General features: G+C 34.0%; 2 protein-coding genes across 2 annotated transcripts; one reads left to right on the top strand and one right to left on the bottom strand.

Annotated features, from left to right (window-relative positions):
• Window positions 1-352: 352 nt before the first annotated feature.
• On the bottom strand, window positions 353-25,073 carry LOC135136751 (polycomb group protein Pc). Its single transcript, XM_064066211.1, has 3 exons — window positions 24,598-25,073; window positions 8,810-9,337; window positions 353-1,322 (listed from the first exon to the last, which is right to left on the bottom strand). Exons 1-3 carry the CDS (start codon window positions 24,655-24,657, stop codon window positions 747-749), a joined length of 1,164 nt encoding a protein of 387 aa, XP_063922281.1. The 5' UTR covers window positions 24,658-25,073; the 3' UTR covers window positions 353-746.
• Window positions 12,694-14,265, top strand: LOC135136762 (uncharacterized). The gene is made up of 7 exons (XM_064066213.1): window positions 12,694-12,826; window positions 12,879-13,035; window positions 13,088-13,213; window positions 13,267-13,415; window positions 13,462-13,575; window positions 13,625-13,671; window positions 13,724-14,265. The coding sequence occupies exons 1-7, from the start codon at window positions 12,746-12,748 to the stop codon at window positions 14,196-14,198; spliced, it is 1,149 nt and encodes a 382-aa protein (XP_063922283.1). The 5' UTR covers window positions 12,694-12,745; the 3' UTR covers window positions 14,199-14,265.
• Window positions 25,074-25,404: the final 331 nt, after the last annotated feature.

Raw genomic sequence — 25,404 nt, 5'->3', positions numbered from 1 at the left:
CATGAATGTGTCCAAATGATAAAACTGTACAACAATTACACTGTGACTTAATAAAACCATTAAAATGCGTATCAGAACTTACAAATAAGTCAACTCGACGAGTGCATTACTGTATTAAACACAATACAAAATAAAATAAGTTAAAATTAAAAAGTAATAAATAAGCTTTCAACAAGGTTTTCTAATACTAAAAGGTACAAAAAGGAGATATAAAAACTATGCTTAGTTAGTCTAAAGATGAAGTGACTTGATCATGGAATGAAATTTTACAACCAATCATGTTGCTGCTTACAAATAACTAGTAATTAAGTGGAAACCGACCTAAACGAGAGGACATGTCTATAAAAGAAAAATTGTGACCGAATTTCATCTAGTACGATTTGAATATCACAGTAAAAAAAAGAAAAAACGAATGAAGATTTGGGGTTGTATTTGGAGCAAACAAGCAGGACCTTTGGAAATGACAGCAGCGAAATATACACATTTATACAAAAATCGTCCTCGAACCACGACGTCCAGCCTCAGCACTACTACACAACAAGCAGTCAATGAATCGTGAAACCGTCCACTCCCTCAGGCTGGCCAATAAAAAAGCATATAGCACCAACAGTCTAATAAAACCTATCAGATCCTCGGGGAAACGTTGCTCTAAAACTGAGCTACCCTGTACGATACCCACCCTCGGATATCTAAAAAAGCCCATCACTGTCCTTACGACTTAAGCTTATCAACGAAATAAATAAAAGTCAAACAATATCACTAGAATGACTATTATCGTCCCGATCTTTGAAAAACCCCTTCTCGGTTTTACATTCCCGGATCGTGACAGTCTTCAGGTTCACCGTGACGTCGGTGATGAAAACCTGATCCGCTACGGGGTTCCTCGCCAGCCAGTACTCCGAGCCCGGACTCGTCAGCACCGGGAGTTCGTCAGTCACATTGTTATTGTTATTGTGTCCGTTCACCGTCAGCTCTTTATCGCCCGCTTTGCACTCGCCCTCCGCGCTGTCGGCCTTCGTGCTGACTTCGGGTTTCTTCGGAGGCGGCGACACGGGCGGCTCGGCGGGCGGCCGCTTGTCGTCGGTCCGCGACGCCACCGGCTTCGGCGACGCCGGCTCTTTCGTCGAGGAGTGGGGCAGAGTGGCGTCGAGGGGACTGCGACTCTTGTCAGTCGAGGTTCGGGGCGTCGTGGCGGTCAGAACGGCGGGACTCGACGCCGAGGGGATCGCCGACGAGGTTTCTTCTTCGCTTTTCTGGCGGCCGTTGGCGCGGTTCGCTGACGACGTCGAAGACTGCGGTTTGGCTGAGGAGAGTTTGTGGACCTAGATGAGAAAAACATTTTTAATCGCAATTTTTCATAAAATTTTCAGGAGCCAAAATGTGCGCAAAGCAATGTCAATGCGCACTTTTTTGGTTCGTGACAGTGTTGATTAATTTATGATAACTTTGAAAATTAATTTTCTGATAAAAATACACGATAAGTAATCCAGGTTGTTTGCTACATTTTCGTGTCGAAATATACACAAAGCAATTACAAAATAATAATTTGGAATGTGGTGACACAGATAAGTGTGATGGAATAATAGATTTCCGAGTACAAGGAAAATTCAAATTTTCAATTGTGGTGTTAATGTCATTTGAAGTTTCCTTGGCCTCGTGTTCTCCTACAAATGGAAATGTGCCTCATTTCTTGGATTAAAATACCAATTTAATCTAAATTGCAGTTTATAACTGTCAGCGCTGATGATAAAACCTCATTTTTTTAATCTGCATCACCTTTGTTTGGCCACAAAAATTAGGAAGTTCTATCTTTAACCATGACGATAATTTTCACGAAAATGAAAATACGCAATTAGAAATATCTGGAATAATTTTAACAACATTTTTGTCAAATTTATATTATCTTGTTACCATAAATAAAAAAACTATTATTATTTTTCACATACAATATATTTTTTAAATAATGGCAATGACTAATGCAAAAAACGTCTAGAGTGCACCGGAAATGGTATAATCGAGAAGATTCTGGTTATAGTCTTCCTGAGAAACGGAATCATTCTTGAAAAGTACAGTCGTATTAGTAATTATTCTATTCAGAGATTAAACTAAATTACTAATTTTTAAGAAATTAGTTAATACGGACCGAAGAATATCCTAGAAATCTGAACTGACATGACATTGAAATTAAAAAAATTGGTCGAAGGTTATTTCGACAGAACTTCTCGCGGCAAATCCCGCTACTTTAAAAATTATAAAATGTTTTTGTAAAAGCGAACAATATGAAATGTATTTAAAGCAGATAACCAACGGGAAAAAGGCTTTTGAAGAATTGAAAAACTTTAATATCAAAATCTCGAAAAATCGAAAAATTCGAAAATCAAAAAGTTGAAAAATCGAAACAGAGAAATTAGAAGTAAAAAACGTAAAATTTAAACAATTGAAAAACTAATAATCACAAAAACCAGAAATTCAAAAATTGAAAAATGGCAAAATTTTAAAATTCAAAAATCTAAAAGCGAGAAGGCGAAAAATCAAAACACCAAAAAATTTGAAAAAACGAAAACTATGAAATTTAAAAAGTCGCGAAATTTTGGAAAATTGAAAAAGTAAATAAAAAATCTAATTTTGGAAAATCCAAGCCGGAAAATCGAAACACTGATAAATCGAAACAGCGAAAAATTTAAAAACAAAAAAATTAAAAGAACTGAAAAATCAAAAAATTTAAAAGCTGAAAAATCAACAAATCCGAAAAATGAAAAAATTGGTTACTCGACAAATTGCGAGACCGAAAAATCGGAAATTCAGAAACACCACGAATTGAAAAATCGAAAAATTGAAAATCGAGAAATCGAAAAACCGACAAATCTAAGCATTAAAAAGAAACGAGGCCAGAAATGAGTTCCTACAAGAAAATGTATTTAGTTAATTTTCGAAAATGTCAAAAATTGGCCCAAAATTGAAGAAATTGAAAAAATTTCACTTTAAAAAAAGTTGTCTAAAAATTATGAAAAAAATTAGGGACGTAGATCTCGACATGCTGATTCCAAAAATATAGCGTATTGATGGTCACGGAGCAACATTTTCGCAAGAATCGGTACGAAATGAGAATTTTTGAAAATTTTTAAAAATTTCGATATTTCAATGGTCGATTCTGGAAAAAAGTTGGAGTTATTAAAGCAACCAGGCCCGAAATGAGTTCTAGAGCTCGAAATTTACAAGAAAATGTGTTTTGTTAAGTTTCGAAAATGTCGAAATTTGGCTGAAATTTGAAAGACTTTTGGAAAAATTTCACTTTTAAAAGTCGTCTAAAAATTGTAAAAAAAAATCAGGGACGTGGATCTCGACGTGCTGATTCTAAAAATATAGCATGTTAATGCTCATGGAGCAACATTTTCGAAAAAATCGTTACGAAATGCGAATTTTTGCAAATTTCTAAAAAATTCGATATTTCGACGGTCGATTCCAGAAAAATGGTTGGAGTTATCAAAGAAACGAGGCCGGAAGTGAGTCCTACAACTCGAAATCTACAAGAAAATGTATTTAGTTAAGTTTCAAAAAATTTCACTTTTAAAAAAGTCGTCTAAAAATTGTAAAAAAATTCAGGGACGTAGATCTCGACGTGCTAATTTTAAAAATACCGCGTGTTCATGATCTCGGAGCAACATTTTCGAAAGAATCATTACGAATTGCGAATTTATGAAAATTTCTAAAAAACTCGATATTTCAACGGTCGATTCCCGAAAAACGGTTGGAGTTATCAAAGAAACGAGACCGGAAGTGAGTTCTACCGCTCGAAATCTACAAGAAATCTATTTAGTGAAGTTTCGAAAATGTCAAAATTTGAAGAACGGGGGACCATTGGAAAAATTTCACTTAAAAAAAAGTCTTTAAAAAATTGTGAAAAAATTAAGAGACATAGATCTCGACATGCTGATTCCAAAAATATAGCGGATCAACATTTTCGAAGGAATCGGTACGAAATTCGAATTTTGAATTTTTGAAAATTTTGTAAAATTTCGGTATTTCAACGGTCGATTCTGGAAAAACGGTTGGAGTTATCAAAGAAACGACGCTGGAAGTGAGTTCCACAGTCCAAAATCTACTAGAAAATGTATTTAGTTAAGTTTCGAAAATGTCAAAATTTTACTTTTAAAAAAATTGTCTAAAAATTCTGAAAAAATTCAGGGACGTAGATCTTGACATGCTGATTCCAAAAATATAGCGTGTTGATGGTCACGGATGAACATTTTGGACAGAACCGGTATGAAATGCCAATTTTTGAAAATTTCTAAAAATTTCGATATTTCAACGGTCGATTCCCGAAAAACGGTTGGAGTTATCAAAGAAACGTGACCGGAAGTGAGTTCTAGAGCTCGAAATATACAAGAAAATGTATTTAGTTAAGTTTCGAAAATGTCAAAATTTGGCCGAAATTTGAAGAAAAATTTCACTATTAAAAAAATTGTCTAAAAATTGTGAAAAAATTCAGGGACGTAGATCTCGACATGCTGATTCCAAATATATAGCGTGTCGATGGTCACAGAGCAACATTTTCGAAAGAATTGGTACGAAATGCGAATTTTTGAAAATTTCTAAAAGTTTCGATATATCAGGAGTCGATTCTGGAAAAACGGTTGGAGTTATGAAAAAAAACAGGCCGGAAGTCAGTTCTAAAGCTCGAAATCTACAAGAAAATGTATTTAGTTAGGTTTCGAAACTGTGAAATTTTGGCCGAAATTTGAAGAATTACCATTGGAAAAATTTCACTTTTAAAAAAGTTGTCTAAAAATTGTGAAAAAATTCAGGGACGTAAATCTCGATATGCTGATTCCAAAAATATAGCATGTTGATGGTAACGGAGCAACATTTTCGAAAGAATCTGGACGAAATGTAAATTTTTGACAATTTCTAAAAATTTCGATATTTTAACGGACGATTCTGGAAAAATGGTTGAAGTTATCAAAGAAACGAAGTCTGAAGTGAGTTCTAGAGCTCGAAATCTACAAGCAAATGTATTTAGACAAATATAATAAAAAAAAGAAAAATCGAAAAGCCGAAATATCTAAAAACTAAAAAATCCGAAATTTGTAAAATCCAAACTTAAATAAAGCGACAAATCGAAAAATTGATAAATCGAAAAATTAAAAAACAGAAAAATCTAAAAGCTAAAAGACGAAAAACCGTAAAATGAAGATCCAAAAATCAAAATATCTAAAATTTAAAAAATAGAAAAATTAAAAAAAAAATGATTAATCGAGAAAATGAGAAATCGTAAAATCGAAAATTCAAAAACGCCAATACATAATTGAAAAATGGAGAACTCGAAAATATCAAAAAATTGAAAAATTAAAAAAATTGAAAAACTAAAAAATCCAAAATTTGGAAAATCCAAATGTTCGAAAAAAGGAATATTCAAAATTGAATATAGATCAATTAGTCCAAAATCGAAAAATTTAAACTTAAATAAACCGACAAATCGAAAAATTGAAAAATCGAAAAATTTAAAAACCGATAAATTGAAAAATAGAAAAATTAAAAAACAGAAAAGTCTAAAATCAAAATCGAAAAATGGACAAATCAGAAAAATCAAAAAATCGATTATTCGAGAAATTGAGGAATCGAAAATTCAGAAACGCCAAGAATTGAAAAATTGAAAAATTAAAAAATCCGAAAACTGAAATATCGGAAAACTGAGAAATCGAAAAATACAAAAAATGCGAAATCCAAAAATTCAAGAAACAAAAAATCGACAATCGAGAAATTGAAAAGCCGAAAAATCGAAAAATTGTTATTCAATTGTTTTTTCCACAAAAATCTCGATATATAATATAAAGAAAATGTATTTAGTAAAGTTTCGAAAATGTCAAAATTTGAAGAAGCAGGGACCATTGGAAAAATTTCACTTAAAAAAAGTCGCCTAAAAATTATGAAAAAATTCACGGACCTAGATCTCGACATGCTGATTCCAAAAATATAACGTGTTGATGGTCACGGATCAATATTTTCGAATGAATCGGTATAAAATGCGAATTTTTGAAAATTTCTAAAAGTTTCGATATATCAGGAGTCGATTCTGGAAAAACGGTTGGAGTTATCAAAAAAACCAATCTACAAGAAAATGTATTTGGTTAGGTTTCGAAAATGTGAAATTTTGGCCGAAATTTGAAGAAGGGGGGACCATTGGAAAAATTTCACTTTTAAAAAAGTCGTCTAAACATTGTGAAAAAATTCAGGGACGCAGATCTCGACATGCTGATTCCAAAAATATAGCATGTTGATGGTAACGGAGCAACATTTTCGAAAGAATCTGAACGAAATGTAAATTTTTGACAATTTCTAAAAATTTCGATATTTCAACGGACGATTCTGGAAAAGCGGTCGGAGTCATTAAAGAAACGAAGCCGGAAATGAGTTCTAGAGCTCGAAATCTACAAGAAAATGTATTTAGCTAAGTTTTGAAAATGTGAAGTTTTGGCCGAAATTTGAAGAATTGGAAAAATTTCACTTTTAAAAAAGTTGTCTAAAAATTGTGAAAAAAAATTCAGGGACGTAAATCTCGATATGCTGATTCCAAAAATATATCATGTTGATGGTAACGGAGCAACATTTTCGAAGGAATCTGGACGAAATGTAAATTTTTGACAATTTCTAAAAATTTCGATATTTCGACGTTCGATTCTGGAAAAACGATTGGAGTTATCAAAAAAACCAGGCTGGAAGTGAGTTCTAGAACTCGAAATCTACAAGAAAATGTATTTAGTTAAGTTTTGAAAATGTGAAGTTTTGGCCGAAATTTGAAGAATTGGAAAAATTTCACTTTTAAAAAAGTTGTCTAAAAATTGTGAAAAAAAATTCAGGGACGTAAATCTCGATATGCTGATTCCAAAAATATATCATGTTGATGGTAACGGAGCAACATTTTCGAAGGAATCTGGACGAAATGTAAATTTTTGACAATTTCTAAAAATTTCGATATTTCGACGTTCGATTCTGGAAAAACGATTGGAGTTATCAAAAAAACCAGGCTGGAAGTGAGTTCTAGAGCTCGAAATCTACAAGAAAATGTATTTAGTTAAGTTTCGAAAATGTCAAAATTTAGCCGAAATTTGAAGAAGGGGGGACCATTGGAAAATTTTCACTTTTAAAAAAGTTGTCTAAAAATTGTGAAAAAATTCAGGGACGTAGATCTCGACAAGCTGATTCCAAAAATATAGCGTGTTGATGGTCACGGATCAACATTTTCGAATGAATCGGTATAAAATGCGAATTTTTGAAAATTTCTAAAAATTTCGATAGTTCAACGGTCGATTCCCGAAAAATGGTTGAAGTTATCAAAGAAACGTGGGCGGAAGTGAGTTCTAGAGCTCGAAATCTACAAGAAAATGTATTTAGACAAATATAATAAAAAAAAAGAAAATCGAAAAGCCGAAATATCTAAAAACTAAAAAATCCGAAATTTGTAAAATCCAAACTTAAATAAAGCGACAAATCGAAAACTTGATAAATCGAAAAATTAAAAAACAGAAAAATCTAAAAGCGAGAAGGCGAAAAACCGTAAAATGAAGATCCAAAAATCAAAATATCTAAAATTTAAAAAAATCGAAAAATTAAAAAAAAATATTAATCGAGAAAATGAGAAATCGTAAAATCGAAAATTCAAAAACGCCAAGAATTGAAAAATGGAGAACTCGAAAATATCAAAAAATTGAAAAATTAAAAAAAATTGAAAAACTAAAAAATCCAAAATTTGGAAAATCTAAATGTTCGAAAAAACGAATATTCAAAATTGAATATAGATCAAGAAATCAATTAGTCCAAAATCGAAAAATTTAAAAACCGACAAATTGAAAAATAGAAAAATTAAAAAACAGAAAAGTCCAAAATCAAAATCGAAAGTCTAAAATAAAAGTCGAAAAAGGGACAAATCAAAAAAATCAAAAAATCGATTATTCGAGAAATTGAGGAATCGAAAATTCAGAAACGCCAAGAATTGAAAAATTGAAAAATTAAAAAATCAGAAAACTGAAATATAGGAAAACTGAGAAATCGAAAAATACAAAAAATGCATAAAACATCGACAAAACGTGAAAATAGCCAGTCGCTCAGAGAAAAATGTTATTCGGGAAGGACAATACAACGTCGACTATAAATTTTGAATTTACGATAAAAATGAGCAATAATCGTCATCAATGTTGAACATAAAGAAACAATTGTAAACAAAATCACTTTTATCTGCGCGACAATTTACTACCAAGCGCGGGTGCAGTGTTGTTAAGTTACGACGTCCTGCGATAAATTTATAGCCACCTTTGAAGCAGTTTTTATTCAACTTCGGTACGTATTACCCAAAAAACTAACAAGGACGCTATTTTGGTTTACTGTTTCTTCAAATTGATTATACGTTTTATTAACTATTTTCTACGACGTAAACGTATAAGATTCGAATTTACGTTTAACCTGCCATATAACACACATAACAATGGCCTATTATTATTTATTGCCACAAAAAAATGATGATAATCCCCCACAAATCCTTGATTGGAACATCTGGGGCTAATAAGGTGAAATTTATTTACTGCTTTCATAGTATTTATTATTTTGATCTGAATACAGAGTGATGCAGTGGCTTATTTTAACCATAAGTACCCATCATCTCCTGCTACAAATATAAATTTCATTGTGATTTCATTGTGCAAAATTTTTGCTAAACCGCCCGATTATACCATAATCCTTTATCGCGCTGAACGTCAGAAACCGGATTATTTTCGCCGATATTCAAAATTTCGCAAAACCCCTTATTCCCAAATACCTTGCTCGGTGGCGGACTCGAGCTCGTCGGACTGCTCGTCGTGATCGTAACCCCGATCTTCCCGCTCTCCTTCGACAACACTTCGGCCTTCCGCTTGGCCCCGATCTCCAGCCTGGCCAGAATCGGCCTCCTGTCCTCGCTGCTCGAGCTATTCGAATTCTCGTTGTCGTCCACTCCCGTTGGCACTGGCGACTTGGAGGACACCTCGGACCCGGCCCGCGTGTCCTCGTCGTCGGGGTTCGGCGTCGACTCCTTCTTGTTGGCGGCGGGCGTCGGCTTGCTCTGCTCGGCGCTGGTCACTGTGTCGTCCTGGCTGTCTTCGCCGCTCGCGCGCCCTTCGTCCTCGGTCTCCACTTGTTGCTTCTCGGCGTGGCGGTCTTTCTTCTTGGGGCCGCGCTTGTGCACGTCCACCTTCTGCGACCGCTCGAACAGGTCGATGAGCCGCAAGTCGAGGATGTTCTCCTCGGGCTCCCACGTGTTGTGCTTCTGGCTCCAGCCTTTCCATTTCACGTAGTACTCGACGACGCCCTGGAAGAGATAAATAATTCAGCTTTATTTATCTACATAAACGTGAATGTAACGGGTTCGGTAGTTCCATTATCTCTTTAATCCATACATGATAAAGAAACAACGGGAGTCTTCAGCAAATAAAAACTATGATCTTCTCTTATTAAACTGTCAAGCCATCACAGCAAATAAATGTGACATATTATATACGGATATTCTCCAAGAATATGGTAAGATAAAATTTTTGTGTCTTACTGAAACCTGGTGCACTGTTACCAACGTAGAAGCAGTACATATCCAGGGGTATAAACTGGCAGCATCATTCTCCAGGAAAAATTGCAAGGGTGGTGGTGTTGGTATTTGGTGTGCTACTGACTTATCAGTTAATGTGCTAAATTTAAATTTATCAGAACATTGCGTGGAAAAACATTTTGAAATTTGTGGAATATCTTGGTCCTTTGGAGAGAAAAAAATATTCTTATTTACTTGTTACAGGTCTCCTGACAGCGATATTCAAATTTTTTACAATAATATTGGTATTATCTTAGATTTATACTTTAAAAGAAATAATTATTTTATACTTTGCGGTGACTTTAATATTGATCCAAAACGAGATAAAAAACAATTTGAGTATTTAAATCAAATTTCTGCGTCATTTGGTCTTACAAATAAAGTTAATCGTCCCACTAGAGGTAGTAATACACTTGATCATCTTTTCACCAATCTTAGTAACTCTGATTTTTGCTGTATTCAGGATACTGTTTTGTCGGACCATAGGATTGCTTACTTTCAAACTGATTTGATAAAAATACAAAGTGATATAAGTTCTTATAAATTCACTCGCATATATGACGATTTGAAAATTCAAAACTTCTTAAGGGATCTTTATTATGAAAACTGGACTCCTTTGTACACATATAAGGACAGTACCGAAGCTTTTAATTACTTCCATAAAATTTTTATAAACTATTTCGAACAACATTTTCCTTTTAAAAAAATTAATGCTCGGGAAGGAAAATCCTGGTTAAATAACGAGGTCAAATTGTCCAGTACAAAACTAAGAGATTTATTTATCCTACAAAAATCTTTTAGTGAACTAGAACCGATCTATAAATTGGCTAAAGAGGAACATTGTGCTTTGATCAATCAAACAAAAAGAAAATTTTATCAAAATAAACTTGATAAATCGGATAACATAACAAAGACTGCTTGGGGCATCTTCAATGCGGTAACAAACCAGCAAAAACAGCCGCATAGTAACATTAAGTTAAACTTGGATAACCAAGTAATACAAAACGCGCACAATATTGCAGATGCATTTAACTCTTTTTTTGTCAATGCACCGAGAAACATAGTAAATCAGATAAAGAGTTCAGATCCTTCAAACACTCTAAGTTTCAGAGACTGCAAAAATTTATTTTTGACTCCGTTCACCGTCAGCGAATTGTCAAGTCTGCTTTTGGCTAGGCTTCATGCAAAAGGCTCTGGCGGTTTTGACGATGTGCCTGCATTTTTATTAAAAAAAACAGTCCCCATATTAAGTTCGCAATTTACGTACCTGGTCAACTTGTCATTTGAAACTGGCTGTTTTCCCGAAAAAATAAAACTTAATAAAGTCATACCACTTCATAAAAAAGATAATTCTTCAGACATGAATAATTACAGACCAATAGCACTAACATCCAGCTTTTCAAAAATATACGAATACTGCTTTCTATCGCGATTGCAAACACACCTTGAACGTAACAATATTTTAACAAAAAATCAGTTCGGTTTCAGGCCTAATACATCGACATTTCACGCCCTAAATCATTTTTATGACCACATTTTATCCTGTTTAGAGAAAAAGGAGTACCCAATTGGAATATTCTATGATTTAACTAAGGCGTTTGATACTATCTGTCATAAGCGTCTTTTAAATAAACTGGAAAATTACGGCATTCGCGGCGTTCCGTTAGAATGGATACAATCGTATCTACTAAAACGAACACAATATGTAGCGTACAAATATTTTGACACAAATACTAATTCAACAAAAAATGCATTTTCAAATATTATGGAAGTAAGTCTTGGAGTCCCTCAGGGGTCCATATTAGGGCCAACATTATTTATATGCTATATCAATGATTTAAACCACAATCTTGAAAGTAGTGTAAATACTACACTTTATGCTGACGATGCCACAATAATCATTTCTGACAGACTCTCTCACGAACTGCAACTTAAATGTGACAATACCACTAAAAATATGTCCAACTATTTTAACTCCAATAGCCTGTATTTAAATGAAACAAAAACCAAATATCTCAGATTCCATCAACATAATGTAAAAGCTGACATAAATGACGTAAGAATAATGCTTAATAATACGATTTTAGATAAAACAAATACTGTAAAATTCTTAGGACTAACTTTAGATGATAAACTGAATTGGACATTACATTGCAATCGACTTATCGTTCAGCTTTCAAAAGTATGCTGTTTGATTAGAAATGTTAGGTCTTTGTTGGATTTGAATCACTTGTTAATGATTTACTATGGACAAGTAGAGTCCCGTTTAAGATATGGCATCTGTTTTTGGGGTATGTCTCCATCTGCACAAGATGTCTCTGTTATACAAAAAAGAATTTTGCGTACAATTTTAAATGTTTCTCAAAGGCACTCATGCCGCGAACTTTTCAAAAAATATAATTTAATGACTGTACCGTCCTTGTATGTTTTTGAATGTTGTATGTACGTACATAAAAATAAAACAAAATTTGTTAAAAATAGTGAAGTCCACGACAAAAACACTAGACAAAAGAACTTATTCCACGTTCCTACAAAAAAATTGAACGTTACAAAAAATTCACTTTGTTCTTTAGGACTTGACTTGTATAATAAATTACCTAACGAAATAAAAAATCTTTTATTTATTGACGCCTTTAGGCGCAGATTGAGAGACTATCTTGTTACTAGATGTTTATACTGTGTAAAAGATTTTGTGTAGCATATGTCTGTATATATTTATCTAATTGTCTTTCATGTTCTGACGATTTTCCACACTGTATGTAATCTATGGAAATAAAGTATTATTATTAAAAAAAAAAAAAAAAACGTGTGAAATGTCAAGCCACCGTGAAATTAGGTGTTCATAAACGACTTTATTGCACTTCTTATTACAATCCAAGTTATCGCTTTAGTTTGATAAGCAATAAAATTGAAACGCAAAACCCAATAATTAGAGGAATTTTTTGAATTATGTTACAGGTCCCATTTTATTTAAGACTTTATCTGCACAATACCCTTATCTAGTGTATCATTCACAATAAATTAACTACGTTTTTCTTATCTGATAAGAAAATAACAGGGATTTATGTTTCATATTGGGTAACTAGAATTTCAGCCTCGATTGTTTCAACATGTACTGGTGACACACAAGTTTTGAAAATGACGCACGAACAACACAGAAAAGAAGTCAATAAATTACTGACGAAGCCGTTGGCTTACACCGCTGGGATTTTGGGACTGGTATGTAAAACAAAAAACACCGACAATAACAATTATTTTATTTTGTTTATAGATACAAGGGATTGCTTGGCTTGTTCTCTCAATTTTGAGTATATTGTGCTACTTCGAAAGTATATTCGTGAGCGGCTGTAACATTGAAATTGAGAATGGCACAGTAGTAGGTGGGTCGGACTATAGCAACTTACTATACTGCCTATTCCTTAAATCAGGTAACACACATCTTCGAATTTTTGATCACAACAAAAACAAAACAAATTCTAGATTTCAATAATTCAAATTTGACCAATATCAGCATCATAATAAAACCAGACGACTTTATCATTTTCGTGTGGTTCTATGTTATATTTTCAGCCATTTGGACATGTACTTCCGCCAGTATCATCTGGGGTAAGACTAGCCATTTACAAAGTCGATAATATGGACACAATTTAATGTTGTAGCGATGATCCACAATCAGTGGCAGCTGACGAAAACCCTGTTTGGAGCGTGGTCAGCCACAGTCATACTGACATCAATAGTGGATATTGTGCTCACCGGTTTAATCGTGGCTGACTATGTCACTATTGAAGAAAATCTAGTTCCAAATGAGGTGACTACAACATAACCAAATTCCCATAGAATACAATTTTTTCCAGATTGTGACCACCTACGGTATAGTTATGTCGCTCGCTGCGCGCGGCTACATCCTCTGGATTCTCAACGTCGTATTTGCCGCCATCATGACGAAATTTACAATTAAGATCCTTCAAGTACGACTAACAAAGTTTTAATTTTTCAAACTAAAATGTTAAATTTTAGGAAAATAACACGACTTTACCGATAATCCACGGATATGAATCAAACGAGTAAGTTTTTATTAAATCGATTGTTAAATATATTTAATAGTGACGTTGCTAGAATCAACCCCCCTTGGTTTAACGGTTCGGTGAAAGACTTCTGGGCAAGCCCCAACGATAACACGAACTCACCCGACAACGTCTACGACAACCAGGGATTTAGACGAAGTCAGTCTTTCTACCCCATGGATATGACCAACGAACATATCTATTCTACCCCTCCGACCGAGTCCTACATTAAACCCATCGACAACGCTAACTACAAAACTCCTAGTAATGTTTACTCGCCGCCCCCTGGCAACCCGTACAAGACACCCACCACCAACAAGAACAACCCAAGCAATAAAAACCCGATGTCGTTTTCTGAAGCCATCGCCCAGAGAACTGCTACTATTGGAAAAAATAAAGGAAAGAGATCTCCTTTGAATCACATTGCGCCACCGTATATACCCGATCCGGATTATACGCCGCCGAATTCTCCGCACGGGCTGAAGTCGGTGCTGAGGTCGAAAAGTAATTATAGTAATATGCAGTGATTGTTTAATAAATTATAAACCTGGAGGGATTATTTTAATAAAGTTAGCCCCAGCGGTTGTAACTAGACTAGTGGTAATTGTTGTCTTGTACGAGGATTTGTACATTATTGTACCTGATGGTTATTTTATTTATTAAAAGTAAAGGAATATTAGTTATAAAAGTTTCTCTTAAGTTTGTCAGTATTGAAACCTCAGGTGCCAAATTTATGGAATTTAAGCAACCCAAAATACACCCCATTTTTGAAATAAAAATCATAATAAAATTTTTTTATTACAACCCCTGACTGAAAAAATATGTTCGCAGTATACGCCTAACTTCGAAGGAATTCGACTATTGAGCACGTACAGATAATAATAATCAGCATCAGCGGCGGTATATCAAAGTGAATTTACGTCAAAAGAAAATGAAATTTGATTGATTTTGTCTCCTGGAAACAGAGGATAATACCGGGTGTCTGCAAAATCGCGGATTAACCCTTCAGTACGTTATGTACGGGGGTTTCGGGAGTTCCAAAATAATAATAAAAAAAATGTTGATGATGTAGATTACAAAAAACGCCATTTTATAAAAGTAAAATTGGTTTACTTTCTGATTTCTTTGTAGCGACAGTGACCAAAGTCCACCTTTTATTTTTTTTTTATGACAATAACCATAACAACCGCATTGTCATTAATAAAATAAGCTATTTTTCATTAATAAATAAAAAAAAACATTTAGTAAGACATTTATAGACCTCTAAATAAAACTGAGTTTGGCAAATAACATACCTTCCAAGGAAAGAACGGGTGGGTGGGCGGGGCTAGTAACTACTAAGATAAAACTGAATTTGGCAAATCACATACCCCCTAAGAAATAGAGGGTGGGTGGGCGGGGCTAGTAACTGCTAAGATAAGACTGATTTTAGCAAATAACGTATCCTCTAAAAAATTTAATTATAACATTATGCGGCACTCAAGACTTTTTTAATTCATAGAAAATAAAACTCTAAAAGCTCAAACAAATTTTTCAAGTTCATCCAGCAACAAAACACCAGATTCCTTTAAATTTATCCGAAAATAAAACACCAGGGGACCTAAAATTAACTGCGAACATTTTAAACGTTTTAAAGGTTTTAAGGGTTTTAAAACATTTGACAATTTTTGATACGTCAAAGACTCACCAGTTTTCAAATTTAATATAGTAAATTTTGTTTAAAAACAAAACACTCTGTATAGTTAAAAATTATTTTAGAGTAGAGTCCTCAAAGAACGGTGTAACTTTGGTCTTTGACTTTTTTTTTCTATTTTGAATAATTAAAGAGATATCTAGAAATGTGTGCTTAGTGATTAATCCTGTATATACATCGTGATCAAAAATTGGGGCACTAATTCTATGATACCCTGTTTCATCATACAAAATAATTTTGGTATGATCTCTTTAATCCATGGTGTTTCTCATTTTTGAACTTTAGATCTCGACTTGTGAACTTAATGTATTTTTGAGTTGGTACACAATTTTTTGATCACTAATCTGGTGTTTTGTTGTTGGATGAACTTGAAAAATTTAATTCAGGAGACTCTTGGGTATTTTGGGACCCCGTTTTTTTTTTAATGCTTTGGAGCCTCTAGTGCCTACTCTTGTAATAAGTTAGTTAAATTTCTTAAAGGATCCGTCATTTGCTAAAATCAGTCTAATCGTAGCAGGTACTAGCCCCGCCCACCCACCCTCTCTTTTCTTAGAAGACATCTCATTTGCCAAAATCAGTCTTATCTTAGCAAGTACTAGCCCCGCCCACCCACCCTCTTTTTTCTTAGAGGGTATGACATCTACAAAAATCAGTCTTATCTTAGCAAGTACTAACCTGACCTGACCTGACCTGATGGTTGTTTTATTTATTAAAAGTAAAGGAATAATAGTTATAAAAAGTTTCTCTTAGTTTGTCAGTATTGAAACCTGAGGTGCCAAATTTATTGAATTTAGGCAACCCAAAATACACCCTTTTTTTTTTAAATAAAAATTATAATAAAATTTATTTATTTTTATTTTATGACAACCCCTGACTGAAAAAATGTGTTCTCAGTATACGCCTAACTTCGAAGGAATTCGACTATTGAGCACGTACAGATAATAATAATCAGCATCAGCGGCGGTATATCAAAGTGAATTTACGTTAAAAGAAAATGAAATTTGATTGATTTTGTCTCCTGGAAACAGAGGATAATACCGGGTGTCTGCAAAATCGCGGATTAACCCTTCAGTACGTTATGTACGGGGGTTTCGGGAGTTCCAAAATAATAAAAAAAATTTTGATGATGTAGATTACAAAAAACGCCATTTTATAAAAGTAAAATTGGTTTACTTTCTGATTTCTTTGTAACGATCGTGACCAAAGTCCACCTTTTATTTTTTTTATGACAATAACCATAACAACCGCATTGTCATTAATAAAATAAGCTATTTTTCATTAATAAATAAAAAAAAACATTTAGTAAGATCTCTAAATAAAACTGAGTTTGGCAAATAACATACCTTCCAAGGAAAGAACGGGTGGGTGGGCGGAGCTAGTAACTACTAAGATAAAACTGAATTTGGCAAATCACACGCCCCCTAAGAAAGAGAGGGTGGGTGGGCGGGGCTAGTAACTGCTAAGATAAGACTGATTTTAGCAAATAACGTATCCTCTAAAAAATTTAATTATAACATTATGCGGCACTCAAGACTTTTTTTAATTCATAGAAAATAAAACTCTAAAAGCTCAAAAGATTTTTTCAAGTTCATCCAGCAACAAAACACCAGATTCCTTTAAATTTATCCGAAAATAAAACACCAGGGGACCTAAAATTAACTGCGAACATTTTAAACGTAGGGTTTTAAAACATTTGACAATTTTTGATACGTCAAAGACTCACCAGTTTTCAAATTTAATATAGTAAATTTTGTTTAAAAACAAAACACTCTGTATAGTTAAAAATTATTTTAGAGTAGTCCTCAAAGAACGGTGTGACTTTGGTCTTTGACTTTTTTTTCTATTTTTAATAATAATTAAAGAGATCTAGAAATGTGTGCTTAGTGATTTACCCTGTATATATACATCGTGATCAAAAATTGGGGCACTAATTCTATGACACCCTGTTTCATTATACAAAATAATTTTGGTATGATCTCTTTAATCCATGGTGTTTCTCAGTTTTGAACTTTAGATCTCGACTTGTGAACTTAATGTATTTTTGAGTTGGTACACAATTTTTTGATCACTAATCTGGTGTTTTGTTGTTGGATAAACTTGAAAAAGTTAATTCAGGAGACTCTTGGGTATTTTGGGACCCCGTTTTTTTTTAAATGCTTTGAAGCCTCTAGTGCCTACTCTAATAATAAGTTAATTAAATTTCTTAAAGGATCCGTCATTTGCTAAAATCAGTCTAATCTTAGCAGGTACTAGCCCCGCCCACCCACCCTCTCTTTTCTTAGAAGAAATCTCATTTGCCAAAATCAGTCTTATCTTCGCAAGTACTATCCCCACCCACCCACCCTCTTTTTTCTTACAGGGTATGACATCTGCAAAAATCAGTCTTATCTTAGCAAGTACTAATCCCGCCCCCTCCACCCGCACTCTTCTCATTCAAAGAACTAATTTTATTTCTGTTCAGTAAGGGGTCCACTTTCTATCAGACCATACCACGGTGTATAATAAGTTAGGTGTTCCGACGAGCGCGTGAAACGTGTCCCCAACTAGTCACAGATTTGGAGTGAGAGAAACAGAAGAGGGCGGCCATCATTTAATCGCACGGACGGGAAAGAGACGGGAGAAGTATTTGTCGGAATTAAAGCCATTTAGGTCCAAAAAACATCAAAACTAATTATCCGTTGTATTAAAATAAAAACTTTAAACATTTTTAAAATAATAATTTATTTAAAAAGATTAATGTAAACTCGTTGTTAAAGATAGTTCTTTTCGCCTTCACATATTATATTAGTATCACTCACTTCTGTTCGTTTCACAAGACAACTAAAAAATATCCATTAACCATTATCTGCTTTACTGTTTGAGAAATAAAAAGTTACCATTATTACGTAGTCTGTAATCGAGACTCTTTCCTTTTTTCTGCACATGCCTTGGTTGTTTTCTCTTGTTTCTGTTTATAAAATTGTGTAATTTACATAATTGTGTAAAAATATATTGCCTTTGAAAATATTTCCATTCTATGCTCTTCACAAGAAAAAGGAAAGTAAATAGTCATACAAATTTTTGTTGCGAATAGCTCTTCAATTGTTGCATCGAATACATCCACAAAATCGATATATTTCATAAATATCCCTTCCACCCATCGGAACATATTAAACATTAACAAATCTGGATGGTTTAACCACTCCCTGGATTTTGTACTAGTAAATTCAGATGTACTAGAACATGGATCTTCTTTGTTATATAACTGTTCAAGGCAAATATTACATTTTGAAGTATTGTACAATTTTTTTTGCGACAAATCCAGCTAAGTAATAAATGATGTTGTCAACAATTTTAGTTGTAGTGACATCTTCAAATAGTTGTTCGTCTATTTCGTTAATCGGTGAATCTGTATCTAAAATATATTCAATTTTCCTTTTTATTTTCTCAACATGATTTTTCCCGCAGTCTGGTATTTGTTTCAAAAATATTTTTGGAGTCATTAAATGATAACGAATGATTTGCATTACTATTTTCCTGCATCCGTGTGCAATTACCAAATTTCGGAGGTTTTAATAATTTATAAACCGATAACATTCGGTATAGCTGCAAAGAGTTATAGATAAGGGATGTCCATTGGCACAACCTGCTTGTCGAATTGTGCCGAAAAATCTCTGCAAAAAATATAGTTTATGTGGAATAAAGAAAAAATACATATCGCATTCAAAAACCTTCTGAAAATAAACATAAATTCTGTTTCTTGAATGTTAAAACATAACACATAACCGATAAAAAGGGAGTAATTGTTTTAAGTAAAAATAAAATTCAACATAAAATGCCTACTATTACTATAGCGACGAACAGTATTTTTTAGTGCAAAGTGTTGTTCAAAAGCAGCAGTTCACTACTGCAATAAAAGTGCCATTCCAGTAATCTGTCTTTAGGTACCCGAAACACCGACACTTTTTCGGGATTACCATTGTATCCGCTAGAACAATTAGGCACAACACATTTTCTACCCATTTTTATTGATAAATCAAAAAACAAGTAAGAAACCGCAGAGAAAACCTAGCAAAATCTGTCACACCTAGAGAGGGAAAAAGCCCGCCAAACGCTGCTAAACAGATCTAAGTGAGAGGTTACAGGCCGCCGCTGTCTGTCTCTCTCGACCGCTCATTGTGACTAAACCGGCGTCAAGTCGATGCACGGTGAGTACGCTTCGTCGTAACACCTAACTTATTATACACCGTGGACCATACGAAATGAATCACTGAAATGGAGGCGGGGTTAATTATATGTTCTTCTGTAGAATGGGAGTGAGGCTATTAAAAAAAGAACTAACCATAATTTTTTGTTACACTATTTACTTTAAAATTTATTTCTTATTTTCCAAGAAAATATGACAACGGGTGGGTGGGCGGGGCCAATTTTAACTTTTTCCTGTGGAATCTTTGATAAGGAAGCGACAGCCCCGCCCACCCACCCTTTCTCGATTGTGATAAATTTTTTATTCATGGTGAGCTGAAGGGTGGAGCTTAGTTGCTAAATCCTCATTTCTCTACAGGAAATTACCATACGAAATATGTTTTAAAAGGTAGAATTTTCTAGAGAAATTTTGATGTTACAATTATTAAACTCCGCCCCTCCGTCTAACAACGAATGAAAAATTCATCACAATTGAGATCGGGGCGGGTGGGTAGGGTTTAATCTTTGTTTTTTTTTTAATATATAGAGTTTGCCAAAATCGATCTTATTTTAGCAGGTAATCTTTGACCAGAACTTTTGTGCGGAGTCTGCCTCAGGCGTCTATTGACTTCCACTAATTTTTATGAGGGCTTAACTAAAGACGCTTGTAAATTTGTCGCAGTCGAGATGGCTGGGAGAGGATTTATCGAGATGAACCGTAATGAAAATTTCACTGCCATTTGTGTTACTCAAAATTAGTGGAAGTCAATAGAAGCATGAGGCAGAATCCGCACAAGAGTTCTGGTTAAAGTATACTAGAACGGCCCACTGACCCTTCCTATTCTTACAAGTTATACCAGACGCAAACTTTTAGTGCGTTTATGGCTTCACACTAATTTAACTCCCATTATAATTCAGTAGGCCGTCACAGCAGGATGTTTTAAACCCGCTTATTGATAACCTACCTGAAAATACCTTTTCTGGTAAAAGCACAGGGTCGTACTGTCTCGGGCGTCCCCGACAACTGCCATTTGCTAACTTTTATGAAAGGCTGTAAAGTACTTTAAACGTTAAAGCCATAAAAGCACTAAATATTTGCGTCTAGTATATCTCATTTGCCAAAATTGGTCATATTTTAGTAGATACTAGCCCCGCCCACCCACCCTCACTTTTCTTTAAGGGTATGACATCTGCCAAAATCAGTCTTGTCTTAAGGACTAATTTTATTTCTGTTCAGTATGGAGTCCACTTAGATCAGACCAGACAAACTGAATCACTGAAATAGAGGCGGAGTTAATTATATGTTCTTCTGTAGAATGGGAGTGGAATTATTAAAAAAGAAAAAAAAAAGCTAACCGTAATTTTTTCTTACACTATTTACATGAAGATTTATTTCTTATTTTCCAAGAAAATATAAGCACGGGTGGGTGGGCGGGGCCAACTTTAACTTATTCCATGTACGTCCTCTTCATTCTAATGACTACTCTTAATATTGTTGAATCCTATCTCAGCAAGTAGTAGCCCCGCCCACCCACCCTCTCTTTTCTTACAGAGTATGTCATTGCCAAAATAGTTTTATCTTTGACTAACTTTTACAAAAAAATCGTCAAAATTTGGAAAAATTACGAGCTTTTTTCTTTTGTTGGTTTTGTTTTTGTTTATAATTCCTAATGTCTTATTAAATGTGTTTTCTTGTGTTTATTTATTTATTAATTCCCATAACCAGCACTAGTAATCTATTGTTAAAGTCAATCGCTACGTTTTCTGAGTGGAATTTTCGATCTATGGTTTTGAAATTTAAAATATATGTTGTGCATAACTTTCTTTATATAACGCACGAGCAAATTTTGTTAAAAAGTTTGTGATCATATTTTTCTTTTAATTTTAGTAAAATTTTTGCATAACGTATTTAAAAAAAAACATCTCAATTATTAAAAGAAATTTCAGAACACGGTTTTCAACACTGTTTCAGCTTACAAAACTCCAGAAATCATACCAGATATATCGTCGATTTTTTTTGTTAGAAACGATACATAGTAAAAAAAAGCTTCCGTCATAGAAGTGGCTAACTTTTATTTTTACTATATCTCAGCCTCAACAAATAAAGTCAAAGATACACCTAGTACGATTTCTAAAGTTTTGCAGGCTGAAAACAGTGGTGACAACGCAGTTTCAAAATTTCCATAAATAAATGAAATATTGTTTTTTTAAAATACGTTATGCAAAAATTTCAACAAAAAATCGATAGAGCATACTAGGATAAAACTGATTTTAGCAAATGACATACCGTCTAAGAAAAGAGAGTGTGGGTGGGCGGGGCTAGTAGCTACTAAAATAAGATTTAGAATTTTTGAAAATTACAGAAGCTTCGTCACTTTAGAAAATCATTGTACTTTTGTAAAATTATTCAAGAAATTCTTTTAATGAAAGATTTGTACGCGGTATACCTACAATTCAACAATGCAATTGAAGTATTTACTACCAGAACGTTAGGGGTCTTTCTCTAGTCGCGCCAACTCGCCCTTTATTTGCTTAGAAGGTAGGTCCTTTGCCAAAATCAGTCTTATCTTGGCAAGTACTAGCTCCACCCACCCACCTTTTATTTTCTCAGGAAGTCATTTGACAACATCAGTCTTATCTTAGCAAATACTAACCCCGCCCACCCGCCCTTTATTTTCTCATAGAGTAGGCCCTTTGCCAAAATTAGTCTTGTCATGGCAAACAAAAATCAGAATGTAAACATTTGTCTACAGATTACAAACCTGTAATTGTTTGTGTGACACTTTTTAAATAACCGAAAAAATGAGATTTTAATTTCCAACAATTTCCCAAAAAAATCATGAAGTTTCCTGTATTTAGACGGGAAAAGATGTTTTATAAAAAAAACAAAAAATTGAGGATTAGATTTCCAATATTTTTCCAAAAAAACAACCAGAAAAAGTGACTTTGGATAGAAAAGGTGGCAGTGAATACTAATTTATTTTCCAAAAAGTTTCCAAAAAGATTAAAAAAATTACCTGTATTTTAGTGAAAAATAACTGTAGCAGCTTTTGCGACACCTATTAAATAAAAAAAAAAAAAAAATTAAAACAATTTCCAAAAATTAAAAAAAATATATGAAAGCGAAAAATTCACCCTACATTACGAATTTCTAATCTCATTTGTGATGTCTGTATTACTGAAAATTCACTCTAAATTCAGAATATGAAGTTTTTTTAGGACACCTATTTAAGTCTTTGATTAACTGAAAGAGTTCGGTTTTAATTTTCCAAAAATTTTCAAAAAAAAGGTGAATGTGCAGCTTTTGCGACACCTATTAAATAAAAAAAAATTAAAACTAAATTTCCAAAAATTAAAAAAAAAAAATATGAAAGCGAAAAATTCACCCTACATTACGAAATTCTAATCTCATATGTGATGTCTATATTACTGAAAATTCTCCCTAAATTCAGAATATGAAGTTCTTTTAGGACACCTTTTTAAGTCTTTGATTAACTGAATGAGTTCGGTTTTAATTTTCCAAAAATTTTCAAAAAAAAGGTGAATGTGCTATTTGATCGGAAAAAACATCGGTCTGTAGACACTTTTCCAGGGATTACGAATCTGAACTGCTTTTTGTGCGACACTTCTTTAAATAACCGAAAAACTGAGACTTCGATTTCCAAAAATTTTCCAAAAAATTATGAAGTCGGCCCTATTTAGCCGGGAAATGATAATATTTTATAGAAAATTGATGCTAGATTAAAATATGAAAATAAATTGTTTAAAAAAAAAACTGCCCTCGCATGATGTAGTGAAAATTCTGGACAAGTTACATTTAAAATTTCATAACCATTTTCCAGACACCCGGTATATTAAAAACAGCACGGGTAAAAACGCATATTACACTGGATGTTTCATAGAGATATTGTAATTATGATCAATACATGTTTGAACCACGTTCTATTAATTTGAAGAGATTTACTTCACGAAAATTTTAAATGACGTCATCAGCTTTTAAGAGGGGATATGTATATAAATTCAAAATAATTATCTTTAGCTGTATAACAAATCGCTACGGACATATTTTTTTGTGAAATTGTAAAGTTAAAAATCCCACGACTACCTACTTTACTTTTCAAATAAAAATTACAGTACTTATGAAACCGTACGAATGCTGAGTATGATAGTTTAAGCCTTGTGATCAAGATAAATTATAATTAAGTCATCGTCAGACATAGGATGAATAAAGATCTGTCGATAAAAAAATCACCTTGATCAAGCAGTTGCCTTTAACCTGTTTAAAAAATCCTTTGACCTTCAAAAATTTCAACCGATCGTAGAAAAAGTTGTTTGTAACACGTGTGGCAAGTGTATGAATTTATGTACATTTTGATGGCTCAATCAAAAAACACAGGCAGAAGACATGCTTATCACGATAAAGCAAACATTCTTGTTGATTTATATCAGATTTCACTTTCTGACGCAAAGATTTAAATATGCAAAGTAACTTATCTTTCTGGTGAATTTATCTGCATAGAAATTAAGTCAGTCAGTGCTTGGAAGACCCAAGTCCATAAAAACCAATGCTACTCATCCTTCGATCCGGTCGTAAATTTTATATAATGGCCTTGAATTATTTTATTGACTTTAAACCTCAATAAAGTATCTTACCAGTGTCAGTCAAATCGCCAAACTCGTTTTGTCGGTTTTGTTATTATTTATTCAGATTTCGAGTCAGGTAGTTTTTTTTCAATTAGCAACACCAGCTGTTGGTCGCAGCATCAATTCGCAAACACAACCACCACAATGATCCACCAGAACCAAGTTAGCTGTGGACTCTTCACTGACATTAAAACAACCCCCCAAAGCCACACTTGAATAAAGGCTTCCTGGTGACTCACGTCTTCGGCCCCACGAAAAGGGGTGACGAGGAAACCCCAATTACGTAAGGAAATACCCCTTGACTCACGATCCCGCAACAAAAATAAAACAACGGCCCTGGCGTCACCAAAGTTTCGTTGCGAAAACGCTAACTTGTGGGGACACATAAACAACAACCGCGGCAACTATTTAAAAGACAACCTTACCCGTCGGACTCTTTTTTTTATAATCCTTTCGGCGGCATAAACATGGTCACCAAGTTCCATTGTTATGGCTGGAGCGGTCACAAATAAATACCCCGAATTTCACTATCTACGTCGCATTAATCGCCACAGCGTACAACCACACACTAAACTGCTTCTTCATCAACATCTTCCGAAGAAAAACAATGCGGCGTTTTCCGCGAAACTCTAAAATTGCGTCCGCGACATCGCTGGTGCTCACATTTGCTGTTGGGGGATTTTGGCGTGCGGTTGGCGGCGCTGCGAAGTGCCTTCATGGCTGACGTCAGAGACGTTTATTTTTTCTCGAGTTTGGCGGTGCGAAGACGAGGTGAAAGGGGCGGCGATTTTGACTATTTCGTTGACACGGAGCGCTTCATTTTGACTGTTTTTGATACAATTTTTGCGGTTTTGTGCAACGACGCGCGACTGCAGTACCCTGTCAAAAATGGACTCGTCCGACTGGTGTCTTTGTCAGACGCGCTGACGAGCTGGGAGGGGTAACAAAAGCGACAAGGATGGAAACACACTAGTTCGAACAAAGTGCCTTCACGTAAACCGATGTAGCCATTAATTTAAATGATGTAGAACGACATGACAAGATTAAAAAAAAGAAACACATGTGTTCTAGTCCGTGTTTATTATTATTATGTAATACTCGGCAGTTTTTTCTTTTTTTTATGGTGGTATTAATTAAAATTCTGGTTGAGGTGTCTGGTTGAAATTGAAAAACGAAATTCTTACTAACCGCACAATTTAGCAAAAATTATTTTTTGGAGTTCGAAAATTTGT

The sequence above is a fragment of the Zophobas morio genome, unplaced genomic scaffold, assembly GCF_036711695.1.
Source record: "Zophobas morio isolate AGI-343-1 ecotype UQ-CSIRO unplaced genomic scaffold, CSIRO_AGI_Zmor_V1 ptg000004l, whole genome shotgun sequence".
Taxonomy (NCBI): domain Eukaryota; kingdom Metazoa; phylum Arthropoda; class Insecta; order Coleoptera; family Tenebrionidae; genus Zophobas; species Zophobas morio.
This window is presented reverse-complemented; position numbering and strand designations above follow the sequence as displayed.